Raw genomic sequence first — 17,021 nt, 5'->3', positions numbered from 1 at the left:
TTTGGACGACATGCTATTGTATGACTTTTGGGTCACTTTTTGGCTGCCACGCCACGGGAACACCGATCGACGAAAACGTATTATTTTGATAACTTTTAATTCCAAACATGTTAAGAGTGCACAGACTAAATTTTAAAGCAATTAAATAAAAAACGGCGGACCTCCTGTTGAGTTGACATAATGGTGCGTTGGAACTTTTTTTTGTACATCTCGGTGTGATACACGTGCACCAAATTTCGTGCATGTAGGTAAGTGCAGCCGGGGCATCTGTTTAGTGGGCACTAGTGAGCCATTTGGCCACGCCCACTCGCGACCCCACAAAAATAAGAAATATTTTGCCTGGGGAGACGTTTGTACCAACTTTAATGAGTTTTTGAATATGATAAAGCCTCCAAAAATTCAGTTGTTTACAGAGAATAATAATAACGCGGAATAATAATTCCTTGAAGAACAACATGGCTTTTGCACCATCGGTGCTGGGGCCCTAATTATAGTTCTGTAATGAGTAAAGTAAAATAAAAAAATATTTCTGCATCTCAGCACTTGTGGGTCCAAAATATTATTTGGATTTTAAGCTTAAAAAAAAAAAAAAAAAAAAAGGAGGTTTTGCTCAGTTGCCATGGTGATGATCTTCATGACAGCTGCGCAAACTCAGCCAAATACCAGGTCCTGAAAAAAAAGCACGCAAATCGACCCAGAGCTTCCAAAGCCAGGACTAAAACTTAATCAGCATTACAGGAAATAAATAGTCCTGTTATACTGACGTGTTTTTTATTTTATTTTTTTTTTTATTTTTTTTAACGATTTTTGTTTTTATAATTTTGCTGTCTTACCCGGTGAGCTTTCATCTCTGTACCAGAGTACTGATCTCGTATTTACTGCCAAAGCATGAACTCTTTCGGGTAGTTACTGTTAAATATAACATCCTGCAGGTGTTACTTGCTCCACACGCGTCTGGATTGCGTAACTATCGGACGACCTGTCCTCGTCCTGGACGACCTGTCCTCGTCCTGGACGACCTGTCCTCGTCCTGGACGACCTGTCCTCGTCCTGGACGACCTGTCCTCGTCCTGGACGACCTGTCCTCGTCCTGGACGACCTGTCCTCGTCCTGGACGACCTGTCCTCGTCCTGGACGACCTGTCCTCGTCCTGGACGACCTGTCCTCGTCCTGGACGACCTGTCCTCGTCCTGGACGACCTGTCCTCGTCCTGGACGACCTGTCCTCGTCCTGGACGACCTGTCCTCGTCCTGGACGACCTGTCCTCGTCCTGGACTTCAGCTCCCAGAAGCGCGTGCGGTCTTGTTTACAACCAGCTGACTTCCGGCGTCTTCCCGTCCATTAAAGCCAACGATACCGAGAGTCGACCATCACGATAATCCGTCTGCAGTCGATATTTTCCTCATTAAAATCGCGCCCAGCTGACTCGTCAACTCAACTGAATGCGAAATCCCATCGTATTCATCAGATGCAGGTGAGGCCGACGTGACAAATAATGGCGGCGCGCGTTTTTAGTGAAGACAGGAAGCCGCCGTCAGTCAGCGGATAGCAAGGGGGAAACTGGCGTAAAGCTAACACAGCAGCTACAAATTGCTAAAGCACCCCCACATTTCGCAGGACTCTTGTTTCGACATCCGTCCGGACGGTAACTCGGTGATTAGGTGTCGGGTTTGGGCGAGAGACGCATTCAAGTGACGAATACATGACTTCAGGCCAGCTGCTCGGCTGTAACAGAGGGGATCTGTGTGAATGAGGAAACGCTAGCCCACCAGCTTTGATCACCTGATCTCGAGGTTAATGTCGGAATCTGACTTGAGCTTCTGAACTCATCGAAGTTTGTTGTTTTAAACAAGATGAATCTCTGAAATAAGCTTCTTCCCCCGAACTGCTTTTAGCAGGTTCAGGTAGATAATCGCGTGCAGGTTTTGATGTTTGATTGGTTGGTGTTTTGATGTCAGCTGTGGGCCGCAGCGACGTGCTGCCGCGATGGTGCCTCACGATGTTGTTGTTGTTGTTGTTGTTGTTTGTTTGTGTCAGGGCTCTGGCCCCTTCTCCAGCAGCTGAAGCGCTCCAAGTCCCGTCCTCTCTGCTCCACGTCCACGGCCTTCCTCCTCGCTGAGCCATGACCACCCAGAAGGATCTTGATATTGTGAGTAAGGGTCACTTTAAAAAAATACCAACACTTGATGTATGTGTGTGTTTATCTTGGGGGGGGGGGGGAATAAATGTATTAAATATACGTTTCCCACCAAATTGGAGTAGTTTTGAGTGTGTGTGGGGTGGTGTGGAGGGAGGTGGAGGGGGGGTATTGGATTAGCCGACGTCCACAAACACTTAGCTGGGATAGTAACTGCTGTTCCCGTGAACACCATCTGTCTAATCTCAGTTAAAACGTTGCCCTACTTTCTTTTCAAGGTTTAGATTCCAATTGATTGTACCCTCTAACTCTGTCCCGCCCCCCCCCCCTCCTTCGCCCCGTCCCCCTTAAACCACAGGAATGGACAACACTTATTTAGACACACAACAGAAAGGATGGCAGAAGTCATGACGGACAAAAAGATCCAGGCAGCTGGCTGTCTAACGCGCAAGTCGCTTCACAGGAATACTTCGCAATGAAAAGCTGGATAAACATTTGCGACTGTGGAGTTTTAACCAGCAGATTTAGAGTTCGATAAAAGATTGGTTATGGATTAGTTGGTCGTGTGAATGATAGGGAAGCTTTTTTTTGTTTTTGTTTTTTTGCTGGAAGACTGACTGTCAGAAAATTAATCTGCAACGATTTAAAAAAAAAAAAAAAAAAAAAAAAGTTTTATCAGATAAATATCTTATTGAAGGTATGCAGCTCTGGTCTTCTTTTTTTTTTGGTATAAATTATTGCAAATTTAGCATATTTCAGCTTTTGGGTGGTTGGAGAGACACTATGAAAATTGAAAATCTTACCTTTACCTCTTAGAAATTGTGACGACTGTTTTTAATTATTTTATGTCATTTTTTTTTAAAACAATATTCACATAATTGAATTTTTTTAAATCATTTTTAGGCGCAGTCGTTAAAACAATCATCTTGGCGCATGTCTTTCCTGTCAGAATATTGTTTTACATTATATTTAGACAAAAAACCTCATCAGATGTTTTCTCTAGGGCACCAACATCAGGTAGAAACTCACACTGAGGCTGGATTTATTTGATCATCTCTCTTGGCAGCGACCCTGAGGCATTAGCTTGTGGGTAGCTGTGTTTTTACAAAACTTGACCAACATCAAGAACGGATAAACCTCCAGTGGCCATGTTAAGCCTCAAAAAAAAAAAATCATAAATAGAGTTTGAAAGATTTAATGTCTTTCTTTTGATTGGAGAACCTCGAGGACTTTCACAGGGTGTTGCCCTGAGTAACCAGGCAGATTTGTTTTTATTTTGTTTTGGGGGGGGGGGGGGATGAAAGAGATGGCGACAAAGCTGGTTAATGATGGCATGGGTATGTAACCCCACATTGAGGTTATTCAGTTCAGAGGGGGGAGGGGAGGTCAGAGGACCACCAAGGGGGGCTTGTATTGGTAAACAGATCAGACAGTGGGGTCGCCCCCCCCTCCTGACGTCACACCTCCTGGTTAAGTCTCTTTGTTCTCTCCTCTGTGATTTGTGAACCAAAGAAAGTTCATGTGCCACCTTTTTAAGAAGGACAAATGTCCGGGAAAAGTACCCCCATCTGTCAGCTCCGACTCCTCCAGAAAAGACATCCCAGCATGAAAGATTTTTTTAATTTTTTTTTATACCAAAGTCATTTATTAAAGTAGCTGCATCATTAATTAGAGATGATGGATTAATAAGAATCAGCATAAATTAGACAACAAAGGTCCAAAATGGATCAATAATTAGGTCAGAGTGATGTTACCCTGCTGTCCGTACATGCAGTGTAAAGTAGGTGAACAAAGGTATGGCTGCAATTATCGATTATTTTCATTATAGGTCAATCTGTCGATTATTCCCTCAATTAATTGATTAGCTGTTTGGTCTATAAAGCGGTGGTGAAAAATGTTGACCAGTGTCTCCCAACATCTGGGAGGAGGACGATGATTAACACATGAAGGCGGAATTATTTTGTAAATCAGTATCTATTAAAAAAGTTAGGACTGAAAAATGTAACCTCAATTTATTTCAATATATTAAATATGTTGAAAAGATCTTAAATATTTGTAAGTTACATTAAAAGCAACATTAAAATAATGCGTGTGAAAATAAAACATCTAAATAGAGTTTCAGTGGGGTTTGATACATTTTGCTTTGAATACATTTGTGGTTTAGAGTCTGTCCAAAGTCTGTGACTCTCACATATCCACTTGTTGTCTTTACTGGTGACGATTCACCATCTCCAAGCAAAACTTCCTTTAATTTCTAACACATTTCAAGAGATTCTTGTCCTGTGTTTGTTTGGATCAAGGTCAGGTGATTCATTTCAGCCAGCATTGCACCATTGAGTCCAAAAAAACTCTTTGATTGACTTTTTTATATTTTAGGATCAAAGCTTTAAAAATTCCTTAAAAATTAAACAAAAATTAAATTACATCCCAAACCACATCCTACTACTGATATGCAGGCACATTTAAATTCATAAAGCCATATTTATCTGTTTATGCTTTCCTTTCTTTAAAACACACAAACCAACAGAAAACAATAACGTTAAATATATTGATACATTAAATTTGACTGTACAGGTGAACTAGATTTTACTGTTTGGTCATATAAGGGTTACAAAATGCTTTTTTAGTCTGTTTTTGGTAATGAAAAACATGGTATACTTTATAGTTGTGACCTGCATTTACAATAAGGGTTTGTGTTTTTTTAACTTTAAATAGAGTGAGCAAAATCCCATGTGGGTTTGCTTATGGTGTAATATTTTGGCCTTACAGGCATGTTGGACAAGACGTACCACTTTTATTCTTCTATTTATTTATTTATTTAACAGGTTAGTATGTGTAGTTGCCCAGAGGATATAATTTGAAGGAAGGCCCACGGTTAGAGACCCTCCCTCACACATATGCCCAGTCCCTCTTGGGGCTACGCACTGGCCATGTAAATTTAATAACATGGCCCAGAGCTGTCTGGGACACCTGGGGTTATCGCATTAGGCCGACAGCCCGGAGAGGAGCAGCAGCGCCCTGGAACTAAAGGGCCAGTGTTCTCCCCCTCAGCCCCACCCTTATCTCTTGTTGTCTCTGGCAACAGGGGCTCACTTCAGTGTAAGCCCTCCGTGAATGAAGTCGCCCAGTCAAAGGGTGGAGATCTGGTGTGGATAAATCTAATTAGACCGGAATGCCTGTCTCTTCACTGCCTTCTGAAGGTCACCTCATGTCTGAAGAGGTTAGAGGAAGTGGTGGGATTTCACCACGACTAATCACGAAGAATTTTAATGGACGTTTGGTGTTTATGTTGGGTGCTGCGGCATTTCTTCGGACCGGTCTTCAGATGTTTTTGTTTGTTGTTTTAGGTGCACCTCCGCCTTATCCTGGTCAGTGGCAAAACGCAGGACTTCACTTTCTCCCCGAACGACTCGGCCACAGACATCGCCAAGCATGTGTTCGAGAACTGGCCTGCAGGTACATGAAACATTAAATTACTAAGTGGACTGTCTTTGATTCAGTCAGTTGTTCTTCAAATAATCAACGGATTGTTTAATTGTTTTACTTTCTATGATAGGGCAAAATAATATAATATGTCAGTGTATTTCTGAGATAATGATGTTCTTGATATGAAAAAAATGCGACAACTTATTTTATTCTTAATTTCTAGAGCATATACAACTGCAACAAATTAAATGTTATAAGTTTTACATGTCAGCATAAACATAACAGTCTGCCTTTAAATATTCAGTATAAATTGACATATTACTTTGGTTCGTTGCACATCTAAACTTTTGAAACCAAACTACTTTCACACTCCTGAAATCGCTTCCATATCTGAAACCAACTCTCCACCGTGTAGCAGCTTTCAGCCATGCTTGTCTGAGTGCTTAAGTTACGCACATAATGCACGTCATACTGTTATGATGTATGTTGCATTAATTCTAAATATTGTCTGAATTGATACGAGTTGTTTTATTATATTAAAAATGACACTCATGTTGCCACGAACGATATGACACACCCGTAATATGACCGTTTCTTGTCATAGTGCTTTACTGCTGTGATCAAAACCTTGTGTGCACTGTTTGTGTTAAACGTTTAAATTCCTTTTATGAAGTAGTGAGGTAATGTGGAAAAAGTCACAATTACAGTTGAATTAAAGCATAAAGGGTTTTGACTACAAAATATTCTCATAACATGTATAACGATAACATGTAGTCCATTTTTGTTGCGTGTTTATGTAAAAAAAAACACACAATTGTCTGACATATTGATTAAAAAAAGAAGTTAATATATTGTATCAGTCTCTGCCTCTGAACTTCAGTATCAGCCGGGTGGTAGTCAGTGATGCACCTGTTCTTCCTCTCTGTGGCAGGGTGGGAGGAGGAGCAGGTGAGCAGTCCCAGTATACTGCGCCTCATCTTCCAGGGACGCTTCCTTCATGGCAACGTTACCCTGGGAGGTAAGACCATCTCGCCACAAAGACACCATCACACAGACAGTAAATGACAAGGTATGTGGCCGAAATGCTCAGGAAACTCTCAAGTGGGTGGACCTCGTACAGAGAATTATTTGACAGCCAACAGTGAAACCTTCAGGCTCACCTCTGTCCACTTTTACATGCTGACACATGTGACTTATTTACTCGTCACTGTGGGACTTTTATGTTACTCCAGTCAACGTAGGTAATCAAACTCCTGGCAGTAATATGATGGGCCTCGCACAACTGAAAGAAAAATAAAATTTCCTGCCCAACTACATTTGAGTGAATCAGTCACCCAAACCCCGGTCTTAATTTTTGTTTGCACTTTTAAAAAAAAAAAAACACGTCGAGGTCCACGTCTACTACCTATTACTGAGTGATCATTTCTGCGGGGGGATTTCATCGCAATAAGAAACGATGTCCAACCTGTCGGGGGGGGGAACAAACCTTTTTCAAAATGACAAAATCGGTTGAGACCGTTTGCGTTACAGTAAAGTGTGAATAACTACCTCACTTCCACTTGAGATCTGCAATTCCTTTGTCATGTTAATAAATTGTGTAAATTTGTGTAAAATAAAACTGCAGGAATTCATCTGGTGGTATTATCAATGAAGGAAAGGTAATGTCGCGAACGATAAACACATGCACTGCAGTAGCATAGACTGCACTTACAGAGCTTAACTTCTGCATACGACATCATCAACTCATTTGTTGCCATGGTGACAGTAGTAGTGTTCCTGCGCTTAGGCTGACCGCAGTTTAAAAATGAGCGGCTGAGTGAAGACAAAGCAGCGTAAGCAGCAAATGAAACAGTGGAACACCTGATTTGATTAGTTTCATCTCGTCAGACCTTTGACCAGTTGGACTCGCCGCCCTCTACCTGCTCCGAGATTAATGACCCTCAGTCAGACGGGTGTTAAGTGGAGCAGCCGTCGGTGGACTAAACCCTTCACACGCTCTTCTGTGAGGCTGCAGTCGGACCGTAATTTGTGTCGTATCGTGAAAATCAAGCGGGACGGGAAACTGTGCGTTGGGTTGTAAACGCAAAGGTCAATTCATGGTTTGGGTGTGACGTGAATGACCGGGTCCGCACAGACCAGGCGTCCACGCGTCGTAGCCTGTCGGCGTGCCAGCGGGACAAAATGGGCGTTTATCTTGTGGAGAAGCTGTGAAGAGATTCACTGTTGCACATTTTATAATTCATCATTTAAAGAGTACAAAGACACTCCTGCTGAAACAACCACAATATGCCATCATCACATTAACAACCTCAGACCTCCACATCCGCCACTGTGCACAGATGATGTGCGTCAGTTTGTGTTAGAAGTTGTCGTTGCCTGACTTTGACGGTGCTTTTCATCGACGGTGTCTAAATGCTGCGGGAAGCTGCAAGTTTCCCCGAAATCCTGCTCGCGCTTGGGGACTGAAGGGCAACAAACTCGGAGCTCATTTCTACAAGCGTGTGCGTCTGCTTTCTGTTTTCAAGCCATGAATTGGCCTTTGACCGCAGGAGCCGGCAAGGCGACAGCCGCGGTCCACGAAGCCGTCGGTTACGCGGCGTCTTATCAAACGCGTCGTTTAACGTCTGTCCTCGCAGTCCCGGCCCGATGCTCGGTTTATTCCCCTGTACAGTTATAAAAAGAGTATAAGCGAACAATATTTCCTGAGTGAGAGGTCTGTCACGCTGGCCCGACGGTTCTCTTCTATCGGAGTGAAGCGAACGGTCTGCCGGCCCTCGTCTTGATGATAGATGATAGTCTGCCAGTCTGAATTTCATCGATTGATCGAAACTTGCATTCATAAAAAGGAAACCCACTGAGTAGTGACCGTTTACATTAATACGCAAATATGTGTGATGAGTAACACGGCATTCCCACCAAGAACTAAATAAATACAACAGAAACAGGAATGTGCACAAGAAATAAAACTAAAATAATTTATAACAGAGACAAAAGGAAATAAAAAGTGAGAGAGTACTGAACCATAACATTTACATTCAGGTGGAGACACATTTATAAATGTGCTAAGCCGCAGAGTATCTTCAAGGTTTTTCTACTCGTAAGATGCAAAGAAACAAAAAAGCTGATCTACCCGCGGTGGCAAATATTTGTCTGAAGTTTCGTCCTTTCAACAACGCCTGAACTGTCCCGTCTAAACCATCAGCTGTTGTTTTAATAGCATTAGCCGTCATTTGGTCATACCGTGAAACACAGAGAAGCATTTTGAATCACGATGTGTATTTCCATGTGTGAAGCTCTAAAGCTGCCGCAGGGCCGAACGACCGTCATGCACTTGGTTGCCAGAGAGACTCTTCCAGAGCCCAACTCTCACGGTGAGCGACTTTTCTTTGTCTTTTTAAAAAAAAAAAATAATAATAATAAAAAAAAATGATTTACTAGAACTAGACTAGTTATCCTGTGGGATTGTGGTATCTGATCACTTGATGGAAATGTAATCGTATCCCTGCTCTTGTAATTGATTGACTCGTTTGTCTGAGTAAAGTGGGCTCAGTGTGATCCGTTTTCTGTCACGGACATCGTGCGGGGAAGCTTCTGTCTTCCTGCCGCTAACCTCAACCCACACACAGTCGATATGAAGGTACATGTAGCAGCTCATTGTTTTCACCTCACGACTCTGCTGTTCTTTCTTCGTAGGTCAGCGGAACAGAGAAAAAACCACAGAGAGCAACTGCTGCCTTCTCTTGTAAAGCAACAGATATGACCCCCCTCCCCAACACCCAACCGCTCTCTCTCACACACGCACACACACGCACACGCACACACACGCACACACACGCACACACATACACACACATACACACACATCCCCTTCCTCTCCGTTCCCTCGTACCTTTCGTCCCGTCAGCTGCGGATCTGGAATAAATCGCAGGAAGTCTGTTTGGAGCCGCTTTGGTTGAACTCTTGTCCGATCTGAGGCTCTTTTTTTTTTTTTTTTGTGCCAATATATTCACTTTTCTGACCCCGGACTTTTACCGTCAGCGTAATTTGCTGTTGTTACCCTTTTTCATTTAAAGATCACAACATGGAACAATACCTCCGCTCCCGGGCGGCTCTTCGCTGCCGGAGACGTTTTAAAGAGCTGTCGTCCGTAGTGAGAAAGCAACCTGTCGCTCTTCACGGACACAGAAGTGCTATAAACGGATGAGTTGGCTTTAACCCTTCCCTACTAGTCACATGGATGTTTCCCCAGGTCTTACTGAATGGTGTTAACCCTCTCATTGCGCTTAACCAGTTTGTTAATACTGAAGTGTTTATTGTGTTTCATCTTCTCTTCCCTCACGGCTTTTTCTTTTGTTCTGGTCAGATGAACAGACCTTAATTCCCCCACGTGGTAGAAAACGTCCCATCCTCCTCAGACTGTTTGCGCCCCACTAACTGAACCGTTCGGTCTGTATCGGCACCGGTGGCCTTCGTGCCAAACACCTGCATCATTGTGTTTCCGACAGTGGACCAATGCAGAAAAGACTTTTATGAGGGAGAGCTGTGGAAACACCCGAAGGTTCCTGGAGGAACGGGAACAGACTCCCCAGTGAGGCTTGAAAAGATGTAGTCAGAGGATTCGGTGCCATCGGGTCTCTCGTTCGCACCTCTGGTGGAGATTTTATCGACTAGGCTGTCGATGCTCCCTCGTCACGGGAGCCGACACGGCGGGCCAGTGAAACGCAGACCGAAGAAGCAGTTGAAGATGGGAAGGAGGAGCGGCGTCGGCGTGAGACCCTCCTCTACTGGACACTAAAAATGAGACAGATGGAGATTTTCTCCCCCCCTGCATGAAGGGGTTCTGGTGGTGTTTCACCTCCTTTTCATTTGGATGCTGTCTTTACTTCTCGTTTGCCTTTTATCGTGGAATTCAGTAATATCATTAATATTGAAATTTAAATATATCAATTTTTATCTTGTGTATAGGTATTTGTTGAATTCAGTGTGGGTGAGTTTGTGTGCGAGTGTGTCTGAGGGTGTGTGATGCACGTGGCATACTGTATGAGGACTAGTGAGGGCATGTGGTCTTAAAAAAAAAAAAAAAAAAAAAAAAGTGATGCACTGGGAGTGTTGATGGGCTGCGGTTTCTTCAGAAACAGTTGGAAAACCTTTTGATTCCTTCCATTGAGTGTCCTTTGGTTTGTGTTTTTGTCAATCAGTGTCACTGCTATGAAGTTTAGCTCAGTATGAATAAATGTAAAAACTAAAATGCGATGTGGTCTACATAAAAGCTTGTATTATAAATTAATAAATCTTTACATAAGGCAACTTCTCTTGATTCAGATTTACTGTTTTATGAAGGGGACAAAGACAGACGCTGTGTTGGGATTGGTATATTATGGATTAAACTGTCGATTCATTTTTCTGATTAATCCTTTGAGTATTTTACATGTTCAGTTTCGAAGAGAACACATTGAAATATCTCTGTTTGTCCAAACATCTAACTTGCAGTGGACGAGGAAATATTCAGATTCAAGAAGCGTAAACCAGAATACAAAAAAATATTTTTACTTAAAAAAAAAAAATCCATCAGTTATCAAAATAGTTGCAGAACATTTTGCGGTTGTTTTCTTGTTAAACTCAGTGCAGTTTCATATTGTAACTTTAACTGTGTGTCCTCAAAACAGTACACAATACACAACTTGAACTCAGATTTAATGTGAGCAGATTCATCATTCTGCACGGTGACGCCGAAACGTCGAAGTAACAAAGAAAAAAAACATCTTCTAGTGTGAACATGATACAACCCCAAAACCTGATTAGGATTGAATATTGAGTCTGATTAATCTGCCAGTTGGTTTTATCGGCCGATACTAGCCCATCACAGATATATCAGTATCAGCCTGTGTGGTGGTTAATATGAAAACTTGTTTACAGAACATAATGCAGAAAAAGATGCTTGAGGTAAATTTGAAAATATTCTATTTGTGTTTTTTAATAGTTATTAAATTCCCAGTGAAGTCCACCGTTTCAGTGCACTGATGTCAGCGTGACAATAAACTGTACGAATATTCGGAATTTATTACATAGCTTCATCACAAGTGTTAAAAGTGTCTGATAACCACATCCAAAGGATCACTGCAAAAATGTGTTTATATAAACTATAAACAATGGATATATAAAAATGTCCAGCTAATTTATCAATATCGGTGTCAGCATCAGCCCAGAAACTCCGGTATCTGTCGGGCTCCAATATAAACAATGTGTAGTTTGACAAAAAACATTTACCACAGGATCCACTGTGTAGTTTTTCAGGGTGGTGTCCCCACATGATCAGATGGAGTTCACTCAGCCGTCACGGAGATGATTTATTTGCTATCAGTGTGAAATCATGACAGCAGGTGGTCCCGCTGTGTAATTGGAGGACTGGGGATCATAACCCTCATCACCGGTCAAGGATCAGCAAGAAATCAGTCACGGTTAAACTGCATGTTCAGAATCGTCTCGGTCATGTTGTTGTTTACATGTAGTTTTATGTATTGACCACCAGGTGGCGGTGTCCGTCTTTGAGATCATGAATGAGGGCGTCACGGCCTGATGGAGGACTTCACAGTGTTTTTACAGATTATTTTACTCCGATGGAAGGTAAAGGAGCAAAAACAATTTCAATAATGAGATAAAGACTGTTTCAAAGTTGAATATGACGGAAACAACTTAGAACAAGCTTAAAGGAAACAAACTGCAGTCCGTTTGGTGACGGACCACAAGCTGTCACCGCTGACGGCAGCGTTGTAATAACCGAGTCGTAACTTTGCACTGAGCGGATTTTCAGCAGCTCTCTGCTGGTCTTGTCTCGGGGATCTGCTCCTCACGTGTTGCTCCAACAGGTCCAGGTTTCCAGTTGACACTGGCAGCGCAGTCAGGAAAAGTGCAGTCAGCTCACATCTTCATCACTTTCCCTGAGCTTTAAACCTGCTGCAGTGCTGAAAACACCCTCCTCACGTTTTCCACCTGTGTGAAGTTTTGTTTTTTTTTTTTTTTTTTTGACAGAGTTCAGTCTGAACGGGAGCTGACCACAGAGGTGTTTAAACGAGCCTCCGGGGAGGCAATCGGTCGAAATGTCCACCACTTGGATGAATTGCTCTCTGCGGTCGACATGACTCAAAGCACGTGTGCAGGCAGTTTCTTGGGTGTGCTGCGGTCCGACCACCGCTCACTACCCCCCACACACACACCCCTACACACACGCACACACACACACACACACACACACACACACACACACACACACACACACACACACACACACACACACACACACACACACACACACACACACACACACACACACACCTGATACGGAGGACTTAACTCCCACTCTGGCTGCGGTGTGTCCAGCTGTTCAGAGAATATCCTGATGGAGTAAAGTACTGCAACAGTTAAATTGTACTCAAGTACAAGTAGTAGTACTGATTTGTGAAGCACCACTCAGCCTCATAGTGTTTTATTCCTGTAAAAGGGACAATGTGGCATCGTGTCTGCAAGCTGTTTAATATGAACAGTATCTTTAAAGGAACATGCAAAGATCATGTGACCTGGTCAAAAGCTCCTGTAGAGCTACTTTAAATGCACTTTTTTTGAGTCTAGAAGGAACTTTTAACATCAACTTTTAAGAACATACTGACAAGTAATTAGAACATCTATATTACCAAGACAAGTAGGCAAACTCCATCTGCTGATGAAGGTCATGTGATGTGGTCAAAAGCTCCAGATGAGCTAGTTCAAATACACTTTTCTTGAGTCTGGGTGGAACTTTTAACAAGTGCTTTCAAGGCAATATTGATAATTAATTTGACCTTCTATATTTCTCCGACAAGTAGGCAAACTTAGTCTGTTGATGAAGGTCATATGATAGAAAGCTCCAGAACAGATGGTAAAGAGCTTGTGTGAAGATTTCTGTCCACCATCTCTACACCGTACCAGCTGCCTGGCACGTTTCTGCTCATGTCTTACTGGTGACGCACACACTTTATACACCTCATGACAGAAACTTTACTGCGTTTTAGTGACTTGAATGTTTGACTTTGATTTTTAATGTTCACATTTACGTCATTTTTTTTGAGCACCTTAAGGACTTTTTGTCTGTCTCGAGCCTAAAAGTTGAACTTCAAATGTCTTAATCTCGCGTGGAGGTTCATGTTTTCTGAGGGAGATCACGTGATAAGGATCGAAAGGTGCAGCTACTACCTTCAGGTGTGATCTGTTTTCCTTGCTGCCGTTCTGCAGTGCAAGAATAAACTTTGAAGCTCGAAATGAAGCGAACAGTTGAGATATTCTGGAAAATAAAACGTTTTTGCTCTGCTCACCTCGCTACAAAAGGAAACCGGGCGTTTTCTGTTAAGAGTCCCGCAACTGTGGAGGGCTTTACCTGAGCAACTCAAGCTATAACTGACTCTTTATCTCCTTTAAATCACTCCTCAAAACTTTCACAGGAACGATTTTTATTTGTAATGCGGCGGTGTTTGTAGTTTCTATCCCTCTTTCATCACTTGCATTCTGCAGACTTTCTCTCCCGCAGGTGTGTTTATAGTTAGTCATCTCTATATAGTTAAATAAAATTTGATTTGAATTGACCATATCGGGATTCTGCATACTACTTTATTGTACTATTTACAGCACTTTCTAACTTGAAAGTTTTTTTTTTTTATTGTTTTGTTTTTTTAAATCTCTCTTTCAAATGTAAAGAGGAAATTAACTTAGTTTAGCGTAAAACTAGCAACAGCTAAGCTGCCTCACAACAGCAACACATAACGTGTTCGACGCAGCTTTGGATATTGGTTTGGATGGTTGGATCAGTGGAAAACATTTCTGAAGAAATGTTCCAAACACACATGGTTTGTAGTTGAGGAGCTTAACCTAGATCTAGATTTGAATAAATCCTATTTGTTTGGTGTCTTCAGAGCCTTGGCTCTCTGTTTTTCTGCATCTGGACTGGAATCGATTGAGAGAAAATAACTGAAGGCCTAAATCAACAGTGGCTCTGATATGTGTTATGTTCTGTCATGGTATGCAATGCTCCAAATCCCGCTTTCCCTCTATTTCTTCTGACCTTTTTCTTATCTGCCAGTTTCTCATATATTAAAACCAGCTGTGAACACACCAGCAGATACAACGGGCTGATGGTGTTTTTTGTTTAAATACGGATCTGTGAGTCTGCTCTCGATTGCTCTTCCTCAAAGACCCAGATGTGAGACGCAAACTGAATCTGAATTTCATGAACTGAATTTGAAATGTGAGAACTGAATTGAATTTTCAGTGACATTTAAATGCGCTTTTAGAGCAAATTAATTCAAATTCAGAATTAAACATTCAGTTTCAAGTTTATTGGAATTCAGTTTCAAACTAAAATTTCAAGTTCAAGTTGAGCAATTCAAATTCAATTATTAAAGCAATTACTCAAGTATTGCGATTCAAATTCAAATATAAAAGATTCGAATTCAGTTTCTACTGGCACATATTTCTGCCTATAACCTGCTCACAAACTAAACTCCCGAGGGTTAAGTTACAGGAGTCAGACAACTAAAAGCAAAACAAATGCAACGAAGATGAACATTTTCCTTTTATTCTTCTTCATATTTTTTTGCTGCATGTGAGACCCTACATGTGTGTTATCATGTGTTCATTCCTTTGAGTCTATTTGTCCACACCAGAGGTCCTCCGATGGCATGAAATGAAAGAGTTCAGTAGGCCAGTGTGAAAACATACACACTCATGCAGGGGTTGAATTAACCCAGCAGGGTGTTAGCAAATGAGCAGCTTTCATGCTGACTCCAGAAGCTGCTGCTGTCTCTCTTCATCTCCAGCCCTCCTCTCTTCTCCTAATTGGGAAAACGACACTGCTTTATGTGGGTCTCGGTTTCCAAATGATGGGATCGTAAACCAGGAGGGCCGGGGGACATGGACTTAGGTGTGCGTGCGTGCGTGTGTGTGTGTGTGTGTGTGTGTGTGTGTGTGTGTGTGTGTGTGTGTGTGTGTGTGTGTGTGTGTGTGTGTGTGTGTGTGTGTGTGTGTGTGCAGGAGCAGGAAGTGTTTTAGCTTCAGTGTTTCCATAACTGAGCTGTAACAGAAGCATGCAGGACGGGCGGAGGGAGGGGCCGGTTAACCTCTTTTTATTTGACCGTTTATTTCACCAGATGGGCCCCAGTTTCTTGTAACGTGCCGCTGTAAAAGAGCCACGGCTTTGACAACAATATCAGCTCTGTGTACGACAGAGGGAGAAGCCGAAAGACACCTCAAACACGAGATAAAAACCCAGACTTCTGTCGGCATTTATGTGGAGTGGGGGATGAAGATTTAATATTTCTACGACAAAAATCTAATCTTTCTGGCTCCAAAATGACAAAATCTCATGACTTCTTCATTTTTACATGATAGTCATGAAGACTTGATTTTATATATCACAACAGCACCACGGGAGTAAAACTATTCCTGCCTTTGTGCTCAAAAATTCCTGCGGTCCAATACAGATATGAACTCTGACCTCTGACCTGTGTACAAAGCATACCCTGTGCACCGCCCTGCACATCGCATGTTTGCACTCGTGCACAGAACTGACAGACCTGAATTTTCACACTTTTAGCACAACGTCAGGAGGTCACCATGCTGCTCGTCACTACACGTATGACTCAAGAGAATCAGTGAATATTCAGTTTTAAACCCAACAAGTCTTAAATGTCAGATATTTGAGTATGGTTAGTCCATTGTGCTGCACATCATAAAATCACTTCTAGTCTGGTCTTTGGTTTGTCATCACGGTGTAGAAATATATATATTTTCAGAGGAACCGTGATTCAAAAATCTCCTAAAACAATCCAAACATCATATATAACCTGTGCTACTTTGCTGATGCTGCTGAAGTACAATGAAAAACCCTTCTCACACCAGAAGTTTTCATCATTAATATCTCACACAGTAAACTAATACGGAAAATGTACCAGTTTTTGTTTCATTTATTCAATACGACAAACCAGAAACACATGTGACCTGCTGCTGTGTGAAATATCTGAGGAAACTAGTGACACTTTTGTGTTTCCAGTCACCACAAAAGTAAATTCAGGCCTTTTTTTTTTTTTTTAATGCAGATTATCATCACTTTATACTTACAATAGAAGCACCACAGCACAGCATAAGTGACCTTTGTTAAAATGCAGGTGTACTTCCTGCTGCATATGTCTCTGTGCAGGTGTTTCCTTCCCTTTTATGTGTCCCCCGCTGTCTCGCTTAAATTAGAAGTTACTGTAACATAATGTTAAAATAATCTGTGAAGAAGTCAGGGGATTTTTATTTTGGAGCCAACAATTTAATGCTACAGTTTGAAAATTACACTCCATATATGACATACAAATGACATAATAAGGGTGTCGTATGCGCTCGTAGATATGAGGGGGATAAGAGGGTAATAACTTTGCAGTTAGAGCGA

The 17,021-nt window shown here is 42.0% G+C and overlaps 1 protein-coding gene across 1 annotated transcript; it reads left to right on the top strand.

Moving 5' to 3' along the window:
- The first annotated feature begins 1,314 nt into the window (after positions 1 to 1,314).
- On the top strand, positions 1,315 to 10,870 carry ubl3b (ubiquitin-like 3b). The gene is made up of 6 exons (XM_069694409.1): positions 1,315 to 1,474; positions 2,038 to 2,149; positions 5,485 to 5,593; positions 6,495 to 6,581; positions 8,857 to 8,934; positions 9,257 to 10,870. The coding sequence occupies exons 2-6, from the start codon at positions 2,123 to 2,125 to the stop codon at positions 9,307 to 9,309; spliced, it is 354 nt and encodes a 117-aa protein (XP_069550510.1). The 5' UTR covers positions 1,315 to 1,474; positions 2,038 to 2,122; the 3' UTR covers positions 9,310 to 10,870.
- The last annotated feature ends 6,151 nt before the right edge of the window (positions 10,871 to 17,021 follow it).

Source organism: Brachyistius frenatus, unplaced genomic scaffold, assembly GCF_029030835.1.
Source record: "Brachyistius frenatus isolate BFR_SWC_R1_liver_20210118 unplaced genomic scaffold, ASM2903083v1 Contig_17, whole genome shotgun sequence".
NCBI lineage: Eukaryota > Metazoa > Chordata > Actinopteri > Embiotocidae > Brachyistius > Brachyistius frenatus.
Note: the sequence above shows the minus strand (reverse complement) of the source record. Positions and strands in the feature narration are given on the sequence as shown.

Excerpts from the sequence above, each read along its gene's own strand:
- ubl3b (XM_069694409.1), top strand. The coding sequence starts at position 2,123 with ATGACCACCCAGAAGGATCTTGATATT. Across the intron at positions 2,150-5,484 it reads CCCAGAAGGATCTTGATATT|GTGCACCTCCGCCTTATCCT; the intron begins GTGAGTAAGGGT and ends TTGTTGTTTTAG. Across the intron at positions 8,935-9,256 it reads TCCAGAGCCCAACTCTCACG|GTCAGCGGAACAGAGAAAAA; the intron begins GTGAGCGACTTT and ends CTTTCTTCGTAG.